Source organism: Pogona vitticeps, chromosome 6 (genome assembly GCF_051106095.1).
Source record: "Pogona vitticeps strain Pit_001003342236 chromosome 6, PviZW2.1, whole genome shotgun sequence".
NCBI classification, from domain to species: domain Eukaryota; kingdom Metazoa; phylum Chordata; class Lepidosauria; order Squamata; family Agamidae; genus Pogona; species Pogona vitticeps.
The window spans coordinates 66,525,510-66,547,038 of NC_135788.1; the positions used below are offsets into that span (position 1 = coordinate 66,525,510).

Sequence of the window (21,529 nt, forward strand, 5' to 3'; positions counted from 1 at the left end):
AAAAGCATCAATTCTTCGGTGGTCAGCTTTCTTTATGGTCCAGCTCTCACTTCCATACATCACTACAGGAAAAACCATAGCTTTGACTATACATACCTTTGTCGGCAAGGTGATGTCTCTGCTTTTTAAAATGCTGTTTATCATTTTATCATGATAAGGTTTATCATTGCTTTCCTCCCAAGAAGCAGGGGTCTTTTAATTTCATGGCTGCTGTCATCATCTGCAGTGAAGTAAAATCTATTACTGCCTCCATATATTCCCCTTCTATTTGCCACAACGTGATGGGACCAGTGGGCATGATCTTAGTTTTCTTGATGTTGAGCTTCAGGTCATTTTTTCCTCCTCTTTCAACCTCATTAAGAGATTCTTTAATTCCTCCTCACTTTCTGCCATCAGAGTGGTATCATCTGCATATCTGAGGTTGTTTGCTGTGGTCCACACAGTCAAAGGCTTTTGTAGAGTCAATGAAGCAGAAGAAGTGTTTTTGTTTTTGTTTTTGTTTTTTTTGAACTCTCTCGCTTTCTCCATAATCCAGAGCATGTTAGCAATCTGGTCTCGAGTTCCTCTGCCCCTTCGAAATCCAGGTTGTATTTCTGGGAGTTCTCAGTCAACATCCTGCTGAAGCCTGGTTTGGAGGATTTTGAGCATAACCTTGCTAACATGAGAAATGAGTGCAATTGTTACAGTAGTTGGAGCATTCTTTGGCACTGCCCTTCTTTCAGATTGGGATGTAGACTGATCTTTTCCAATCCTCTGGCCACTGCTGGGTTTTCCAAATTTGCTGGCATATTGAGTGTAGCACCTTAACAGCGTCATCTTTTAAGATTTTAAATACAGTGATACCTCGACTTACAAACTTAATCCGTTCTGGGATGGTGGCTGTAAATTGAAACGTTTGTAAGTAGAAGCAGCATTTCCCATAGGAATGCACTGAAAACCAATTAATCCATTCCGGCTGAAGAAGAAACAAAACAAAACAAAACAAAACAGTGCAAGCCCCTTGGGCTGCAGAAAAACAAAATAAATAAAAAACAAAAATAACCCCACCAGCCCAATCCCATCCTGCAAAAGCCACCCAAAACAGTTTTTAAAAAGAAGCACCTTACCTCCACCGCTGCAGCCACCACTACCAGGAGGCCTGGGTTCCAGCCGTCGCTGCCAGGCCAGGGCTTCTCTGCCGCCACTGCAGGCTTTCCTGGGGTTTGCCACAAGTGCTGCCTTTCTCCCCGCTGCGCAGCTTCCCCGCTGCCATGAGAGGATTTCCTGGGGCTTGCCCCAATCGCTGCCTTTCTCCACTGTACTCCGCTGCCAGGCCAGGGTTTCCACGCCGCCTTCTCCTGGTAGGGCTGGTCTACCAGCCCAGGAAAGCCTGTGTCAGCGGCACAGAAACCCTGGCCTGGCAGTGGATGGCGGCGGAGAAAGGCAGTGATTGGGGCAAGCCCCAGGAAAGCCTCCTATGGTGGTGGAGAAGCCATGCAGTGGGGGAGAAAGGCGACGCTTGCGCTGGACCACAGGAAGCCTGGGAAGCTGAGCCCAGCCGGGATGGTCCGGTGGCTCACCTCCCAGCATCGGTAGAAGCAGCGCTGGAAGCTCTGGAGGCTGAGCCTCCCCTTTCCTAACCATTGGGGCAAAAGAGCTACAAAGAAGCAGCCTCTTTGCCACCAACAGTTTGAATTTCCCGCCCTTTTCCCCTGTCTTTTTTGTTCGTATCTTGAAGCTCCGGCCACAAGTAGAAGCAAAATTCTGCGGCCGGAATTGTTTGTAAGTTAGATTGTTTATAGGTAGGGACGTTCATAAGTAGAGGTTCCCACTGTAGTACAACTGGAATGCCATCACCTCCACTGGCCTTGTTGTTAGCCATGCTTTCTAAGGCCCACTTGACAGGATGTCTGGCTCAAGGTCACCAACCACACTATCTGGGTTGTCTGGGACATCCAGATCTTTCTGGTATAATTCCTCTGTGTATTCTTGCCACCTCTTCTTGATGTCTTCTGCTTCTGTGAGGTCCCTACCATTTTGGTCCTTTATCATGTCCATCTTTGCACAAAAGGTCCCTTTAATATCTCCAATTTTCTTGAACAGATCTCTGGTTTTACCCTTTCTAGTATTTTCCTCTATTTCTTTGCACTATTCATTTAAGAAGGCCCTCTTGTCTCTTCTTGCTATTCTTTGGAAGTCCGCATTCAATTTTCTGTAACTTTCCTTCTCTCCCTTGCATTTTGTTTCCCTTCTCTTCTCTGCTTCTCTTGATAAAACTCTATTAGCTTTTGCCCTGCTTCGTTCTGAACTCCCTGGCCAAATTTCTTGTTGTTCCTTTTATCTCTTGACTCCCTACAGTCCCCTAGAATAAGAAGAACGTCTTTCTTTGGTGTCAGTTCTAGAAGGTGTTGGAAGTCTTCATAAAATTGGTCAGTTTCAGCCTCGTCAGCATCGATTGTTGGTGCATAAATTTGGATTACTGTGATGTCGAAAGGTCTGCCTTGGAGATGAGATGGCCTTGGTATTGAGATGACTCTACCGTTTTTGAGATTGTATCCCAGTACAGCTTTTCCAACTCTTTTGTTGACTATGAGGGCTACTCCATTTCTTCTATGGGATTCTTGCCCACAATAGTAGATATGGTAATCGTCTGAATTGAATTCGCCCATTCCCATCCAATTTAGTTCACTGACGCCCAGGATGTCAGTGTTTATTCTTGCCATCTCCTGTTTGACCACATCCAGCTTACCAAGGTTCATAGATCTTAGATTCCAGGTTGTTATGCATTATTTTTCTTTGCAGCATCGGAATTTCCTTTCACTTCCAGGCATATCCACAGCTGAGCGTCCTTTCAGCTTTGGCTGAACCACTTCATTAGCTCTGGAGCTACATGTACTTGTCCTCCGCTCTTCCTCAGTAGCATGTTGGATGCCTTCTGACCTGAGGGGCTCATCTTCCAGCATCATATCTTTTAGCCTTTTGTTTCTGCCCATGGGATATTCTTGGCAAAGATACTGGAGTGGCTTGCCAGTTCCTGCTCCTGGTGGATCGTGTTTAGTCAGAACTCTCCACTATGACCTGTCCGTCTTAGGTGTCCCTGCATGGCATAGCCCATAGCTTCTCTGAATTACTCAAGCCCCTTCCCCACGACAAGGCAGCAATCCGTGAAGGGAATTTACAATGGTAGTAAGGCTTTTTAACTTCAGAAAAACTGGGAAAATGCACATGTTTAATGAATGATGCTCAAAAGCAGAGCCTTGATTGCTGCCCAGAATCCCCATGTGTCCACAGTGACTAGGAGATGCTGGGAGTTCTGGTTTTAAAAATGACTTTTTCAAGCTGTGCTCTAAAATTCTTAATGTCACTGTATCCTGTCTGTGTTATTGTGAGAGAATTACATATAGCTAATTTTGCTTCTACCAGATTCACTTCAGTAATACTAATATTCAGTAGACTTTTATCTGTGAAACTAATAATCAACTCAATAATTAAGTCTTGTGCTCTTTAAGAAACTTGAATATCTGACATCAGCTTGAGTAATTTAACAATGTTTTCCTTAGACTGTAAAAGGTTAAAAAATCTTATTATTTAAAGAAATGTGTTTATTCTCGTAAAACAGATCAAAATTCTATGGATTTCTGTAGTTGTTCATATAGATATGTAGCTGGAAAGCTGGCAAAAAAAGTCTCCAAATTGAACGATTTCTAAAAATAATGGTTTGGGTTCAGAGTCGGTTGTACTTAACACAGATGGATTAGAAGTTATTGGAACTAACTCAGCTACTCACAATTTCACTGGGTACATCTGTTCCAGTTTTCATTAGGTTGGGACTCAATCCAGTATGACTATATGGAGTATACGATTTAAAGACAGAATATTCTTATCTCAGGCATCCCACTCACTATGCCAATTATGTATTTAATGTTAGTATGAAAATACACTCTAAGTAACAGTGTCTAAACGGCTCCTCTGATTTCTGTCCTGGATTAAAGCCTGTGGCATGTAAGAGAATATGGCTTTAAAAAAAGAGAAGTCACTTTTCTTAAATCATCTGTGACTCAATATATGCAATTAAGTGGCCATATGTGTAAATAGTTTCCATTTATAATCTGCAGTTTTCCATCAAAATGGATTCAAGATGTTTTAAATGAACCAGGGAGTAGAACTGGCATTCAGAAGCTATAGCAATTCCTATGGTGATGGTGAAAGGGATTCCATTGTTACACTTATATGAAAGGAATCAGAGTCTGGAATCAATATCTTTTGTTGACTATGAGGGCTACTCCATTCCTTCTATGGGCTTCTTGCTCACAATAGTAGATATGATAATCGTTTGAATTGAATTCGCCAATTCCTGTCCATTTTAATTCACTGACGCCCAGGATGTCAATGTTTATTCTTGCCATCTCCTGTTTGACCACATCCAGCTTATCAAGGTTCATAGATCTTACATTCCAGGTTCCTATGCAGTATTTTTCTTTGCAGCATTGGACTTTACTTTCACTTTCAGGCACGTCCACAGCTGAGCGTCCTTTCGGCTTTTTCCAAACCACTTAATTAATTCTGGAGCTACTTGTACTTGTCTTCTGCTCTTCCTCAGTAGCATGTTGGACCCCTTCTGACCTGAGGGTCCCATCTTCCAGTGTCATATCTTTTAGCCTTTTGTTTCTGTTCATGGGGTATTCTTGGCAAAGATACTGGAGTGGCTTGCCAGTTCCTGCTCCAGGTGGATTGCATTTAGTCGGAACTCTGCACTATGACCTCTCCATCTTGGGTGCCCCTGCACGGCATAGCTCATAGCTTCTCTGAATTACTCAAGCCCATTCACCACGACAAGGCAGCAATCCATGAAGGAGTGAAAAATCATACCAGGCCTTATTTTCAGGTTGGGTCTTATTTTGGGGGGAATGGTATATTTTAATGTGAGCTTTCATCTGAGGAAGTAGATTTATCCACGAAGGCTCATATTAAAATACAGCAGTTAGTCTTTAAAGTTTGACAACATTTTTGAGTCTATCAAAATCTTGACAAAAATATGCCCAGAAATATAGAAAAGAATATAATGGTCCACTTCCCAGAAACTTTCAGTATAATACAGTCCTGAAGAAAAGAGATGCCAAGGAGTACTATATAACCATAGCATTAATTTCCCATGCAAGAAAAGTGATGCTCATGATTTTGCAAGACTTTTACCATAGAGTAAGTAATGTCAGACGCTCAAGGTGAATTCAGAACAGAAAAAGGCGCTAGAGATTATATTACCAATCTGTGTTGGCTATACCAAAGAATTTCAGAAGAAAAGCAGTTTGTGCTTTAACAATTACAGAAAAGCTTTCTACTGGGTAGATGATGAAAAACTATGGATCGTTCTAAAAGAAATAGATGTGCATGACTACAGAGAAGAAATTAGAATATAAATAAGCCTTGAAAAGGCAACTACAAAGGGACTAGGAAAGTTCCTTGAAAGTAAAGATGTGTTTCTAGAAACAAAAATCAAGATAATCCATACTATATCATTCTCAACTGCTATAGAAGGAAGTAAAACCTAGCAATAAAAGAAAATCACTCATCCAAATGTAGTGTAGGAAATGAGGTTTAGAAACACCACAGACCATCCAAAAGACAAGTGGGTGCAAGAGCAAATCAAGCCTGAACTCTCTCTGGAAGCGAAAATGACCAAATAGAGACTACCATATTTCAGGCATACAATGAGAAGGCAAGATTCAATAGGAAAGATAATAATAGTGGGAGAAGTGAAAGGCAAGAAGAGACACAGAAGCCTGAATATAAAATGAATTAACTCAGTGAAGAAAGCCACAATCTTCAGTTTATTTATTTATTTAATAAATACGTTCTGAGCGGGATTGTTCATGATAGTTAATAATTAGTTAATTGCTATTAATTGGGAACACTTTGCTAGCATACAACAACAATAAAGCTATAGAGGAAAACCTATTCAGTGGTTAAGATATTTGACGGCAGAGCCAGAAGTTGCAAGTTCAATACCCCACTGTGCCTCAAGGGAGTAGATCCTGCCTGTGTGGCCTTGGGCAAGCTGCACGGTCTCAGAATGCCCCTTAGAAGAAGGGAATGGTAAACCACTTCTGAGTATTTTCTACCTGGAAAACCCTGAAAAGGGTCGCCATAAGTCAGAATTGACTTGACGGTACATGTTATATATTATATGCACATGCAAAAGGTAAAAGTGGATCTAATTGTAAAATCTTTTGATCAGAAAGTTTAAATCATCAGAAATGTTCTGTCATTGGGTGTTTTGGTTTAAAACCTTGGATGTTCTGTGTTTCTTCTTTTGTTGCTGAGAATGTACTTCCTGCACTTTCTTTCTACTTCCTGTCTGTAATAAGCCAAAACAGGCATTTTTGTTTTTTTATAACCCTCTCACTTGCCATCTCTCATCTCAAAGTATGAGCAGTATTCTTACAATGTTAAGTCCTCTCATATCACAAATGCTCTTCCAATCATGGTTACTTTCTCTAATTCATGACAAAAAGACTGAATGGTTAGGATAAATAATGTCTTGCATTAGAAGGAATGAGAGGGGAAAATTGGTTCTGGAGAGACATGGAAGAATTATATTTCACAAGCCTGGCTTACAACCTGTAAACCACGGTGCCCACTGTAATTACAAAGAGTGAGGCAGCCCCTTTGGTAGAAGATATTTATGTATCATGAAAGGGCAGCAAAATTTCAGATATTTATTTTGTTTTATTGTGCCATTATTGCAGGAGCAGGCAGAGGTATTTGAGGGATTTGCTCTCTTATGTCCCTGAATATTCAATTCTTCTCTTTTCACAATGGTCTCTTAAGCCTGTGGCTCCTGGCAAACCGGGAGTGGCCTTCAAGGGGGAGGGGGGAGCACAGCAACAAATAGTGCTGCTTCAATCTATTTTGTCAAGGTACAAAGAGAATGGTTGGTCCCAGACACTTTTTTTTTAATTTGAAAGGAATTCAGACTGCAGGGGCTGAAATACTGATCCTCAAAAAAAAAAAAAAAAGCTTTCCAAAGGGTAAAACACAGTTGCTTTTTATTAAACTGTGTGAAACAGGCTTCCAGTGTGTAGGTAGAAGCATTGTTGCAGCTTGTGAGCCAGGAATTTAATGATTTATTAATTGAATATTAGTAATTGCTACTAAAAGGCCTGTAAGGTTAACTTTTCTTACAGTAGCAGAATTTCATTTAATGTTTAAATCAATATGAGTAACATGCATTTTCTTGTTCACATTTGCAGGTTGTGTGATTACAATTTCCATAGTAGAACAACTTGCTGAAGTCCACAACTCTACAGTAAAAGAAGCCCTGGAAAGACTCTGTGGCTTCTTTTCTGGTAAAGACCAATTTTCCATGTTGTCAATCTGTTCTTGGTTTACTATAACTTCAATTTTACATCTCCTAAATGTCATAGTTACTGTCATAAGTAATAATGAGTTAGATTAATGAAATTGAACAGCATTGATGATAATACATGGGGTCTATTTTTATTTTCTTTCTTGCGATATTATTTAAAAATTTATCTTGTCTAAGGATGTAAGAATACAGCAAGTAACTAATTTGAAGGACCAATTTATAAAATCATTAGAAATAATCTTTCTTATTTTAGATTGTCCCTCTTCAGGCTTCAGATGAGGAGAGACGTATCTGAAAATACTTATCTTTCATCCTAGATAACATCATGTAAGGAACAGAGCTGTACTAGAATCCTTCACCCTGACATGTTCAGTTTCAATCTGCAGATTACCTTTGTGGCTGTATTCCAATATACACTTTTAAAACACCTTATGGTGCAGGCAGAGATTTTTTCCAGAGAGAGAGAGGGAGAGGGAGAGAGAGAGAGAGAGAGAGAGAGAGAGAGAGAGAGAGAGAGAGAGAGAGAGAGATGTGTACCATGACCCCAAGATAACTTTACTACATAGACACAATCAATTCAAATCCCATTATGTGGTTGTACATTAGTTTAACTTACTTAAATCACATATGAGGTACTAAATACAAGTGACATTGATGAGATGATTTGCATTTGTGTTGTGTACATTCAAATATTGAAAGTAGACATGGGCACAAACTGTCTGAGTGAGTGGCCGCTGGAGGAGGTAGAAGAGGGAACTGCATACAGCTGCCAGTGAGTGGCTGGCCACCAGGCGGGGTGTGGCCGCCCGTGCATGGGTGAATGTGCAAAGGAGGGAAGGGAGGGAAGCAAGCAGCATCCATGAAACACATGTGTGGGCACCGTGCCGAACTTGGCCAGACTGCAAAGTATGGTCTATGCCCATCTCTAATTGAAAATAATCTTTCCCCCTCCATAAAGTAATGTCTCTCCAACAGCCCCCCCCCCAGTGCAACACATAGTTCTCTGGGGAGGGGAATCTCATGTGCACCAATGAAACTTTTATTTCTAATGTAATTGCCATTGGAGATTGAATGGGGTTTAATGGAGGTCATACCTGCAGACATCTGGTATTCTTTATGCTTCACCTGTCAGGTATATTCTAGAACAGCCGCCCAACTCCTTCTGTGCTTTTATCAGGTTATTCCTGTAGAGGTCAACTCTATTTATGCCAGGTAGGGTTGTCAGATTGTTGCTTTGACATTCACTTTTCAGAAGCTGAGAGCATTGGTAGTCCTCCAGCAACAGGTTTCTTTAGAGCTTCATGCCAGATTAACCTGCAAATGAATCATATGTTTACCTCTTAATAATCAATCACAAAAACAAAGTGATCTAACTTTCAAAATGTGGTCAGAAGAAACTGATGTGTTCTACCAATTAGGAAAGCTTCATTTCCAAATGCAGAGCTGCCCATCCTGAAAAGAGGCAAATGAAGGGTCTGGCAGAAACTCCCACTTGGTCCATTGTTTAAAGCCAGGGTCACTTGGTGGAGTCACAGCAGACAAAGTACCATGCCGGTTCTGGAAGACTATCAGAAGGAAAAACTGAGAGAAATATAAACAAAAGAGACTATTTTTGCTAATTTTCAACAGCTGTACTTTTTGTGTGAGGCTACATTTGGGGGGGGGGGATTTCTGAAAGGCCTCACTTGGTCTTTCCAGTTATCTCTTTGATGCTGTGCTTAGAGCTAATGTGGAAGAAATTGCTATTTTAGTATGATCCCCAGAAGGCCCGTCTAATAGGAAGCTAGGCTGGCATCTGAAGGAGAAAATTTCTTTTAAAATGTGCAACACACTGATATACAGATTAACATTTCACAGTTTATGGGAAATAATCAAAGGAACCTCACATGTCTTTTTCATGTGCAATATTTTAGCTCACTTTCTATAGCTATGCCATACCAGCCATTTGCAAAGGTCTTCCTGGTAGAAAAACAAGTGAGCCCCAGAGGTAAAGAGTACATTTTGTAGAATTGTTCTCGCACCCTGTTATCCTTTATTGTCTAACATGTTAACTAACGTTGATTAATTAATCAACAGATCCTAGGATGTATTGCCATTAGACCTGCACACATTAGTTGGTAATTAATCAATGAACAATTTAATTGGTGTGGCAAACTTTAATTCATGAGATCAAGACTGAAATACTATTGAGTTTATTTTAGAAACCATTTTGACTTTGATGTGTTGCTTTAATTTCAGATTAGAAAGGAAATATGAAATATTATTTTTATAATCTTTGAGACTGATAGCAAAGGAAATTATCTACCATTTATTTCAGAGCATTAAAAAATGGGCTATATGGATGCCTTGGTCTACGTGTGTGTGTGCATGTGTGTTTATAGGGAATGTTTCCAAGCTCTGCTTTTGTTAGACTATAAAATCATATCTCCTCGGTTACCTTCATAAGACTCTCTTGGATACATATGCCTATAAAAGGAAGAATCGAAAGTTGCCCAGTAAAGCTTAGTAAAGAAAAATCGGGTCTCTAGCTGAATCCTAATTTCCGGCTACTGTTGATCACATTTCGTCCTTTCTATAAGCCCTTTTCAGGTATTCAGTTGTGAATGGTGTGTGTGCGTGTGCGCGCGCACTGTGGAGCAAGGCTTCCTGGACCAACCTCTGCCATTATACCCCTGTTGTCCCAACCTTCAAAAAATTATTTCTGTCTCTCTCTTCCTTTTAAACTACAGTTATGCAAATATTCTGAGGAATTTTGGGAATCATAGTACATAGTCCAAACCCATTTTCCCCAATGTATAGGACGTGGACAGAGACGATTTGTGTCCAGCAAGTCTGACCCCACTCTTCCATTCACATACTTGTGAGGGGAGAGTGTTGGCTCTCAAATGACTGCTTCATGCTGGAGCCAAAACTGACCACAGCTATAGTGTAGTGTCTTATTTCTGAGCTTCCTGCAACATCTGGATGGCAATTGTTATGACAGAATGGTGTGCTAGAATGACTTCTTAAGTTCCCAAGTGTTCAGATGTTCCAGGTGTTTCACCACAGTCTTCTGAGTGTATTGACTTTCTTAATGTATTGTTTTCCAGAAATATGGAACTTAAAACGCATTTGCTTTCTACTTTTGGATATATTTGGACCAACTATTATTAAACGGTGAGTATATACCACCACTTTGGCAAGGGGAGCTGGCCTGGGAGCAGCAGCAATGATCAGGCTGGGGTAGTTAATAAATAGCCATAGATCTTACTGGCAATAGCTTACAGAAGAGTTTGATTTTGACCCTGGGCAGTAGTCTGCATCTGACCAACAGCACCATTCAGCTGTCATAAACTTCCATGCTGACTGAGGCTGGAAACAAAGCACCCCCACCTCCCAGTGCAAGGGGACTGCTGCTGCTCCTCATTGCAGATGGCAACACTCATGCAGAGGGAGGTGGGTGAAAAGGAGGCAGCGGATTGAGGAGGTGGCGGCAGCATTAAAGTGGCACCACATATCACTTTAGAAGACAAAGAGAAGCCACAGCAGCTGTTGCTTCAGGAGAGCCCTTTCTGATTTGTGCTGCTTCCGCAGCCTCAGTGCTTCCCAGCCAGCTATTTTAATAATACCTGGCTTTGATGGTATCCTCAGATCCAAGGCATTGTGGGAAAAGTAGTCCAAAATCTTAAAACATGATATCGACAGTGGGCGGATGGTGGCACCAGATCAGCAGTCCACTGAGACAACTGCCTCACTGGCTCCAATTGCACTGCCTCTTGTTTTTCTTTCCCCTTCAAAACTAATTACGGTGTTTTGGAGATAATTCAGCTTGTTCCTAACCAGGAAAAGCAGTGCTGAAGAGGGCAGGACCCTGGATATGTGCTTGTGTTAACACTGACACATACCTGAAGATCCTTTTTGTTATACAAACACTTTGGAAGATGCTACACAGACACAGAATGCATGCACAGGTTTGAGAGAGGAGTTGGGCTGAACTTACTGGAATGCTAAACAGCTTGTATGCCGCTTTTTTCATTAAACCATCTTGCAGACTGTGCTTCAGGAACCTTCATATTTCTCCTAGCCTGCGTTCTTACTATTGGCATCTCAGAGCTTTTTGAACTATTTCTTTTCACATTAAAATTGGAAACATGAAAGCTAAGTGATTATGTAATTATCCTCTTTTGAGAGCTTGTGTACCTAAACTAAAGATGAAATCGTTCTTCCATAATTAAATATTCAAAGTTGTTTACCTGAATTTGTCATGTATTCAACAGCAGATTTGACCAAAAAGGAAATATTCCATTTGAGAAGTATTAAAACAGTATTCTGTTGGGCCAAGGGTCAATGTTTTGTCCTTATTTTGCATATAATTTGCAAAAACATACACAGCCATGTTGGTGCCTTATTCAGGAGGGGCTCTCTGCTTCTTGAAAATTAGTTAAAGTGAGATACCGAGACAATTCTGATTTATGGTGATCCTTTTCAGGGTTTTCTAAGTAGAGAGTACTAAGAAGTGGTTTGCCATGTCCTTTTTCTGGGAGCGCCCTGGGATTGTGCAGCTTGCCCAAGGTCACCCAGGCTGGCTTTTTTGCAATGCACAGTGGGCAACCAAATGCTCAACCTGCAGCTCCATAGCCAGATACTTACCAGTGAGCTAGCCAGCCAGCCAGCCTACTTCTGTTAGAAGACTTTAAATGCTGTGTAGAAGCCAAAAAAGAATTGTATGATCTGGTCCAAAGCACTAAAATAAGATCAAATATTCCACAAACAAATATGTGTTTGTGGAAGAACATCTACTTGTTAACTGAAGGAGTCACTAGTTTTTAATAAGAGAACCTCTACTGTTGTTTTTGTGTTATTTCTTTTCAGAATGGAGGCTAAAATGAATGCTGATATGCTGTGCTATTCTATTCATTTGTGTCGACAGCGGGCTGGACAACCACATTGTCATCTATATGATCTTCCTAAGGTAGGTGTGAACTGGGAATCTGGAAAGAGAGCAAAGTTGAAACTGGAAGAGAAATAATTGAATTCCTTTGCATTGCATTTGGTTCAAGAAGGGAAGAATCAGCATATTTGAGAGGTGGTTTTCCTCTCAGTCTGAAACCTATAGATTGGTTCATGAACAAATTTTAACTGGTAAGTTGCACCACCAATCAGAGCAATTAAATTTAGTACACATAATTTTGTACGTAAACAGCTCAGAGGTTTCCAGTCATGTCAATACATGTTTATTGTTTTAATAATCCAAGCTTTTGATGGCAATATCCTGCACAATCTTCTTCAGAGAAAGTAAGATATCAAAGCTAACCTTTGGTTGCTCTTATATAACACTGGACACTGCGAGGTTGTTGTTATTGTTGTTGTTGTTTAGTCGTTAAGAGATGTCCGACTCTTTGTGACCCGATGGATCAAAGCACGCCAGCCCTCCTGTCTTCCAACTGCCTCCCAGAGTTTGGTCAAATTCATGTTGGTCGCTTTGATGACACTGTCCAACCATCTCATCCTCTGTCAACCTCTGTCGTCCCCTTCTTCTCTTGCCTTCACACTTTCCCAGCATCAGGGTCTTTTCCAGGGAATCTTCTCTTCTCATCAGAAGACATTGGAGCCTCAGCTTCAGGATCTGTCCTTCCAGTGAGCACTCAGGGTTCATTTCCTTTAGAATGGATAGGTTTGTTCTCCTTGTAGTCCAGGGGACTGACTCAGCACCACAATTCAAAAGCATCAATTCTTTGGCGGTCAGCTTTCTTTATAGTCCAGCTCCCGTTTCCATACATTCCTACTGGAAAAACCATGGCTTTGACTATGCGGACCTTTGTCAGCAAGGTGATGTCTCTGCTTTTTAAGATGCTGTCTAGATTTGTTATTGCTTTCCTCCCAAGAAGCAGGGGTCTTTTAATTTTGTGGCTGCTGTCACCATCTGCAGTGATCATGGAGCCCAAGAAAGGAAAATCTGTCACTGCCTCCATATCTTCCTCTTCTATTTCCCAGGAGGTGATGGGACCAGTGGCCATGATCTTAGTTTTTTTGATGTTGAACTTCAGACTGTTTTTGGCACTCTCCTCTTTCACCCTCATTAAGAGATTCTTTAATTCCTCCTCACTTTCTGCCATCAGAGTGGTATCATCTGCATATCTGAGGTTGTTGATATTTCTTCTGGCAATCTTAATTCCATTTTGGGATTCTTCCAGTCCTGCCTTTTGTATGATGTATTCTGTATATAAGTTAAATAAACTGGACAATATACAGCTTTGTCGTACTCCTTTCCCGAATTTGAACCAATCAGTTGTTCCATATCCAGTTCTAACTGTTGCTTCCTGTCCCACATATAGATTTCTCAGGAGGTTGATAAGGTGGTCAGGCACTTCCATTTCTTTAAGAACTTGCCATAGTTTTCTGTGGTTGACACAGTCAAAGGCTTTTGTGTAGTCAATGAAGAAGATCTAGATGTTTTTCTTGACGGGTTCTTTAATGTTAATTTGCCTGAGTTTGGTCTGAATGTTTACCCAGATGGTTTTTACTGTACCTTGTTGTATTTAAGGTTAGCTTTTTTTAAGTTGGTATCTTGCCTTCCCAGATGAAGATGGCACAAGATATTGCCATTGAAAGCTTGCATTATTTAAAAAATAAACATGTATTAACACTACTGGAAACCTGTAAGCTGTTTATACAGAGTGTTCATCACGAAAGACTGAGATCTCTAACCTAATTTAGTATCTTTCTAAGTTCTTGCACTTTGCCTTTTCTCATCCAATGAAAGTTTCATTCATTTGTTTATTCATTAACTTCTTTTTTCTTTTCTTTTCTTTTTTTCTTTTTTTGCCACCCTTTCCCTGAAAAGTACAAGATAGGACCTACTGTATTTTGTCCACAAACAACCTGGTGAAGTAGATTAAACTACAGATAGTGCAGGGGTGTACAATCAATTTTGCCTTGAGGGCCAAATCTGGGGCAAAGTCATATCAACAGGATCGTGTGCACATGCACATATGCACTCATCTATGTAAACCTCCCCCCACAACTACTTGGTGAAACCTAGAGATTGCTGAGGGGAGAAAACAAAAGACTCCACAAGCAACAAATCATCTTCATCAGCATTACTGTTTCCTCATTTGCTGCTAGAATTCAGAAAATAGTTTTGTTGGAAAAGGATTCCCTGGAGCAATCTGCAGTCTACCTGTTGTTTCTTTGCTGCTGCTGCTGTCAGGGAAAACGGATTAGACAGAGATGGGAGACTTAGTAATTAGTTGTTAGCTAGCTGTTTTGAAGGCAAGACAGATCCTGATTTTGCTTACAGTTCAACAGACTCTTTTCTACTAGCTTTCTCTTCTCTGGAGTTGGGAGGTGCTTTTGCTTGTTACTTCCATATAACCAAGGGTCCTGACTGATAACATTCCTAATAGTGATGCTGGAATGGCATCCCCTGTTACCCCCATTGCCCAAGACATTTTCTCTGCTGGGTGAAAACTAGGCAGGGCTTCCATCTGGGACAAACATCAGCTAAGTGCTGCATAGGCCATTGGTTCTGCTCTTCCGACTTTGTTCACTGGGGAGAGGTCTGTGCACAACTTCTTGGCATGGTGGCTAAATGGATTCTCCAATGTTCATTAGTAGCAGGCGTCCATTTGAGGGAAGCTGGGGCAAAGGACAGGAGAAGGAAGTCATTTTGCAAGCTTTTATAAATGTATCTTTTATGGAGTTCTCAAAAGCAGCTGATTAGAGGCAAAATCATGAATCTGTTTCAGCCAGGATTTTTAAAAAATAACTCTGTTTTTTCTTTACAGAGAGTTAATTTTTTGTGGTTGATGATGGGCATGATAATACATAAGTAACTATTCATAACTGATGCAATTGCTATTTAAAAACTTACTGAAGCTATGATCATGCCCAGGAGAGCTGTAGTAACTAATATGTGTGGACAACTTCAGGGATTTGTACCTGCCAAGGAACTGTGCATTTATCTGATCTTGCTGTCCAATACAGACCATCCAAATGATTAGGAATACAAAAACTCAGGTGGAAAGGGAACTTTTCTTGGTGTAGCTTCTGGCAAGAGATGACTCATTCATTTTGTGGTTCATTCTCAGGCTTTGAAGTGACATTTGACAGGGTCAGATGTGATATATAACTAGCAAACATTAAACAGGAGAAAATAGAGCCGCTTCTTAATTTTCTATAGAAAAGTCTGCTTTCCATGTAACCAGTTGCTCAGATCATTATGTAGCAGATGAATAGTGTCGGCTAATTCTTAGTATACATGTGTTATAGAGACAATACAAGAGATGAAAGTCGAAACTCTTTCATATTCAAGACTGTTCCAGTTCAGACAGTTCAGTGCTCTGCTGAATCCTTTACCTGATGCAGAACTGGACTTGTGCCTCTCTTAACCCCATGCGTGCTATGATCGGAGTCATTTGAGGGCTTTACACTTATTGCTTTACATGCACATATTATTTTCCCCAAAATGTTAGTGGCTTGTATATGTTGTGGGGGGTAGGGATATTTCTGATCAAGGAATTGTGTTTAAAGTTGTTTGTGCAATATAGGGAAGGCTGAATTTCATATAATCCACAGTTACAGAGGAATTAACTGAATTCATATCCCAAATCAATATGTTCTTAATATTTAGGGCTTCTGGCCCAAATTAGATACAGGCTTCCCCTATCATCAGAATAAGAGCTTTCTGAAGAAATAAAAATTTAGCTAATTATACTTAATTCATTCTGCATTTAGCAAATTAGTTTGCTTCTGTTTTCTGATTGGCCATCAGGAGGTAGATGCAAGCTTCATTTGCAAGACTGATTGCGCTTTGAAGGAATTATATCCCTGGAGGGAAAATGTCATAATAGTAGGAAATATGCATTTCCCTTAATGTGTGAGTTGGCTTCTGTCCAATGCATCTCGTTTTTATTTCTGTATACATTTTTTAAAAAATTGATGAATTGCAGAGTTATTATATTTGTTATATTAAATCCATTGTGGTGGTGGTTTTTAAACCACAGTGCTATCTATTTTTTCAACCTTTTATTCATACGCATCTAAACATACAAACTTAAAAAACACTAAAGATCTAACAATAATAAACAAAAAATATTACAACTAAACATCCATCCTTCCCTTGTGGATAAGAGATTTCATCGTCGTCTGGTCATCTGAGTATCATCAAAGGATTCCGGTGAGCACTGGTTCACTATAAACTAATTTTCCCCCAAATTCCTCTCTTTTCCTGGGCCCAATTATATATCCGCTTCCAGCTTTGCTTTACAAAGTCTCTTGGTTGATCCCGTAGTGTCTCTGAAAGCATGTCTAGTTCTGCAATGTCCAATACCTTCTTCAATAGCTCATCCAACATCGGTGTTTCTGCATTCTTCCATTTTTGGGCCCAGAGTTACCTAGCTGCTGTGAATATATACAGTATATATTTTATTTTCTTATCAATAATTTCTGCCATTATATTCAATAATAACATTTCAGGTTTAAAACTTAATTTTTGTTGAACAATCTCCTTTGCCATTTCCCAAACCTGTATCCATTTTTTTCTTTTTCTTTTTTCCTTTTTTGCATGAACACCACATATGATAATAAGTCCCTGGATTTTTTTTTACATTTACAACAAACATTGTCCATCCGTTCTGACGTTTTGGCAAATCTTACAGGAGTAAAATGCCATCTGTGAAACATTTTAAGGATATTTTCTCTAAGATTCGCTGGGTTAATCATTTTATGATTCTCTTTCCACATTTTTATCCATTCATCAATATCAATATTATACCCAAAGTTTTGTGCCCATTTTATCATCACCTCCTTCACCCTCTCATCCTCTAAATCATATTCTAATATGTTTTTTTATTATTTTCTCAATAGTGTAAATCCATAATTCATCACTTGGACTTTCCCTTCAAAAAAGTCCATAATTTTGTCCTTTTCGTATCTTGATTCTAATTTCAACATTGGCCACCAATCTGTAGCTAGACCCAATTTCTCTAGATCTTGTTTATCTTTCATATTCTGGTCTTTAGTTAATAAATATTTATACCTGAGTAACGCTCCCTTCTGATTCAATACTTTCAATGTAAATGTCTCTATTGGTGCTACCCATATTGGAATTTTCTTATAGGTGTGTATTTGAAATTATTGCCATACTAAGCACAGCACCTTCCTCAGAATATGTTCTGCAAAATGTGATTGTTCTTTGCATTTCCCATACCACACATATGCATGCTGGCCCATTTTTATATCATGACCCTCCAGTTTCAATAATTTTGATTTTCTAATGTTATCCATTCTTTTATCCAGAGCATAGTACAGTGGACCCTCGACTTACAGACGGCTCGACTTACAGACTTTTCGAGTTACAGACTTCTCTGGCTGCAAAATTTAGATTTGACTTGCAGCCAGAAAATCGACTTACAGACCAGAAAAAAACCAAAATGGAATAAAAATAGAATAAAAACCACTGGTTATGGGATTAATCGTTTTTCAGTGCATTGTAGGTCAATGGAGATTCGACTTACAGACTTTTCGACTTGCAGCCACCATTCCAATACGGATTAAATCCTTAAGTAGAGGGTCCACTGTACATGCCTTATAATATAGTAGTCAATTCGGTACTCCTACCGCTTTCTTTTAAGTCTTGCAATATTCTAAGTTTGATTCTTGGTTTCTTAGCCTTCTATACAAATTTTGAAGTCAGGCTGTCTAGGTCCTTGAAGTATTTATAATTTAGTAAAATTGATAAATTTTGAAATAGAAATAGCAATTTTGGTAATATAATCAACTTTATTATCGAGATTCTTCCCACTGACAGTTCAGTGGATTGATCTGCGACCACCTGTGCATTCCCCCCGCCCCAGTCTATCTGGATCAGTTTCAGCCTGAAACAGCAAAAACCTGTCTGTGTGACGTTCACCTCCTTGAGGCATCTACATTTTGTGCCCTCACAAAGGTTCCAGTCATTTTCCTTTCACTGCCACCAGTGGATTACCTCAATCCACAAAATAAATGGCGTTTGATTAGACACTTGTATTGTGAATGCAAACAAAACTTACTGTATTTGTTAAGTGAAGCCAATTTATTAATCACAGAAGTTCTTCAGATGTACATACTATTATTTTGCCATATAATTTCCACCTTTTCTATCTATTTATCTTAACTTGTCTCTAACTCTATCTCTAGCTCTTCTTCCTCTCTCTCTCTGACTCTCTCTAACTCTCTCTCACCAACTCACTCTGACTGACTGACTCCTCTCAGGCTCCGCCTTTTAACCTCTTTCTCGGCTCTGCCTCTCCACCACATTTGCCTAGAACATGAATAATACATGATTTATACCTAACAAAGAGTGAACACTGCAGTCTGTAAGAACAAAACTAGAAAGAACACTGGGGCATTGCAATACTATCACCTCAGTGCTCTATTCTTGCCCAGCTTGGCTACTGAAAGCCAGTGAGGTCACTGTGGAGTAGGCCATTAACATCATAAATGCTTCACTGAAGGAGGATATTATGTCTTCCGTGTAAAAGAAACTATTTTTCAACCCATCATAAAGCATTCCATTGTGATGGATGATTTGAACATCTTTAGGCCCATTGCCAACATCCCTTTTATGGGCAAATTGATTCAGTGGGTGGTGGCAAAGTAGCTCCAGATATTCCTGGAAGAAGAAGAGTGCCTAGATCTGCTTCAGTCTGGGTTCAAGCTGCACCATGGCACCAAGACAGCACTGGTTGCACCACAGAATGACCTGTTCAGGGAGGCCTACAGGGGATATATGACTCTGTTGATTCTCCTTGATCTCTCAGTGGCCTTTGATATAATCAGTCATGGTATCCTCCTGGACAGGCTGTTTGGAATAGGGGCCAGAGGGCTGGCCCTTAGCTAATTCCAATCATTTCTTGATGGCCAGGTCCAGAGAGTTCAGTTTTGGGAAGAATTATTGACCCTTTGAGCCCTACATTGTGGGGTTCCACAGGGGTCATCTATCTCTTTTAACATCTATGTGAGACCTCTGGAAGAGGTCATCTGGAGATACGTAGTGAGTTTTCATCAGTACGCTGATGATACATGGCTCTGTCTCCCCTTTACATCTTCTGCAGTGGATGCTGTCTGAGTCCTGGAGTGCTGCCTAACTTTGATTCAGGAATGGATGAAAGCTAATAGGCTGAAATTGAATCCAGAGAAAACAGAGGTGATGTTGTTGGGGGCTTTCCAGAAAGAAGGTTACCTCCCTAGGCTGGATTGTGTCATCCTTCCACTTACAGATCATGTTCATAACTTCGGTGTGCTCCTGGACCCAGTCATCTTTGAACATCAGACATCAGTTATGTCCAGATCAGCTTTTAATCAACTTAGACTGATTGTCCTGCTATGCCCCTACCTACATAGGGGGTCCCTAACGGCACTGGTACATGCTTGGTGATATCTAAGGTTGATTTCTGTTGTATTCTCTACATGAGTCTGCCCTTGAGACTGTTATGGAGATTCCAGCAGTGCAGAATGCGGCAACCAGACTGGTGCTGGGTATGAATAAATTTGATCATATCTCACCAATTCTGGTTCACCTGCATTGGCGTCCTATTGTTTTCTGGACCAGGTTCAAGTTTTTAGTTTTAGTATGCAAAGCCCTTCGCTGTTTGGGAACCACCACCACCCCCACTGGTCTACAGCACAATTGTTTCTGAAATAAGTGTAATCAAGCTTTACTAATTTTGGGTCACTGAAAATGGAAATGAAGCTTAAGGTTATTGATTGGCTCTAGTTCATTTTGGCTGCAAAATTGGAGATCAGGAAAAGTGGTGGGCCCCACACATATGGTGCAACACTTGTGCAACAAATCTTTGCCAGTGGCTGAACAGGACAAGGAAATCTATGCCTTTTGCAGTGCCAGTGATTTGAAGAGAGTCAACAGATCATACCAGCAATTGTTACTTCTACATGGTGCTTCCTGTTGGAAAGGGTATGTCAAAGAAAAAGTAAGCTGTGCATTGTTCAGACATTCCATCAGCTAAATGCCCAGTACCCCACAAAGAAGGATTGCCAGTTCCTGATGCACCAGAATCATTCTACTTGAGTCAGACGATGAAAAGGAAAAGGATGAAACTTCTGGTCCTGAACCATCAATACCACAGGATTCAAATTTCTTCACATTCTCCTTCTCTGCACCACACATCATAACACAAGGTGAACTGATTGACCTTTTCAGGGATTTGGAAGTACCCAAGAGTAAGACAGGGCTGTTGGGCTCCAGACTACAGCAGTGGAATCTCCTGGCAGGTGATGTTAGGGTTTCCATGCTCTGTGACCATCAACAGGATCTTGTCCCATTCTTCTTCCAAGAAGGTGACCTTGTAACCTGCAACTTTGGTGTGATGGCAGCCGTCAACATGGTTGACAGTCCAGATGAGTGCAGACTGTTCATTGATTCATTGAAGAAGAGTCTTTTTAAGCTGTTATGCTACATAATGGTAATGTTTTGCCATCAATTCCAGTTCGTAATGCAGTCCATAGGAAGGAAACGTATGTCAACATGAAACAACTTTTGAAGTGCATAAACTGTGGCCAACAGTAGTGGCAGTTTTGTGGTAATTTGAAGGTTGTTATTGTCTTGTTTGATCTGCGGAGTGGATACACAAAGTAATGCTAGTTTCCTGCAAATGGGATAATTGTGGAAGAGATTCCTACTACATCAAGATAGATTGGCCAGTCTGACAGTCCTTCAAACCTGGGAGGAAAAGTGTTCAGCATCCACCACTTGTTGAATCAAGGAAGATTTTGTTACCATCCTTATACATCAAGCTGGGACTGAAGAACTTTGTCAAGGCCATGGACAAAACACAAGCAGGTTTCAAGTACCTCCATGGAAAAAAATTCAAGAGGAAGTGAAGCTAACATAAAGGAAGGTGTCTTTTTTGGTCCTCAGATTTGTGGACTTCTTTGAGATGGTGCATTTGACCATGCACTGCATGGCAATACAGCATGGAAAGCCTTCCAGTTAGTGGCAATATATATATATATTTGTAAACAACAAGGCAGACAACTACTGGTTGTTGATGGAAAACCTCCTCAAGGCATACAAAAGCTTTGGTTGCGACATGTCACTAAAGATACATTTGTTGCACTCTCATCTAGATTTTTTTCCACCAAAATGCGGAGCAGTGAGTGATAAGCATGACAAGCAATTTCATCAGGACATTGCAACAATGGAAA

The 21,529-nt window shown here is 40.3% G+C and overlaps 1 protein-coding gene across 3 annotated transcripts in view; it reads left to right on the top strand.

The window, feature by feature from the left end:
* The window catches only part of AOAH (acyloxyacyl hydrolase), a 196,849-nt gene that overhangs the window by 55,922 nt on the left and 119,398 nt on the right, over window positions 1-21,529 (top strand). For all 3 annotated transcript variants that reach the window (XM_073003781.2, XM_020788153.3, XM_073003782.2), the window contains exons 3-5: window positions 7,230-7,325; window positions 10,435-10,501; window positions 12,197-12,296. In XM_073003781.2, coding sequence (XP_072859882.2) covers window positions 7,230-7,325; window positions 10,435-10,501; window positions 12,197-12,296 — 263 coding nt within the window. The remainder of the gene's footprint in view (window positions 1-7,229; window positions 7,326-10,434; window positions 10,502-12,196; window positions 12,297-21,529) is intronic.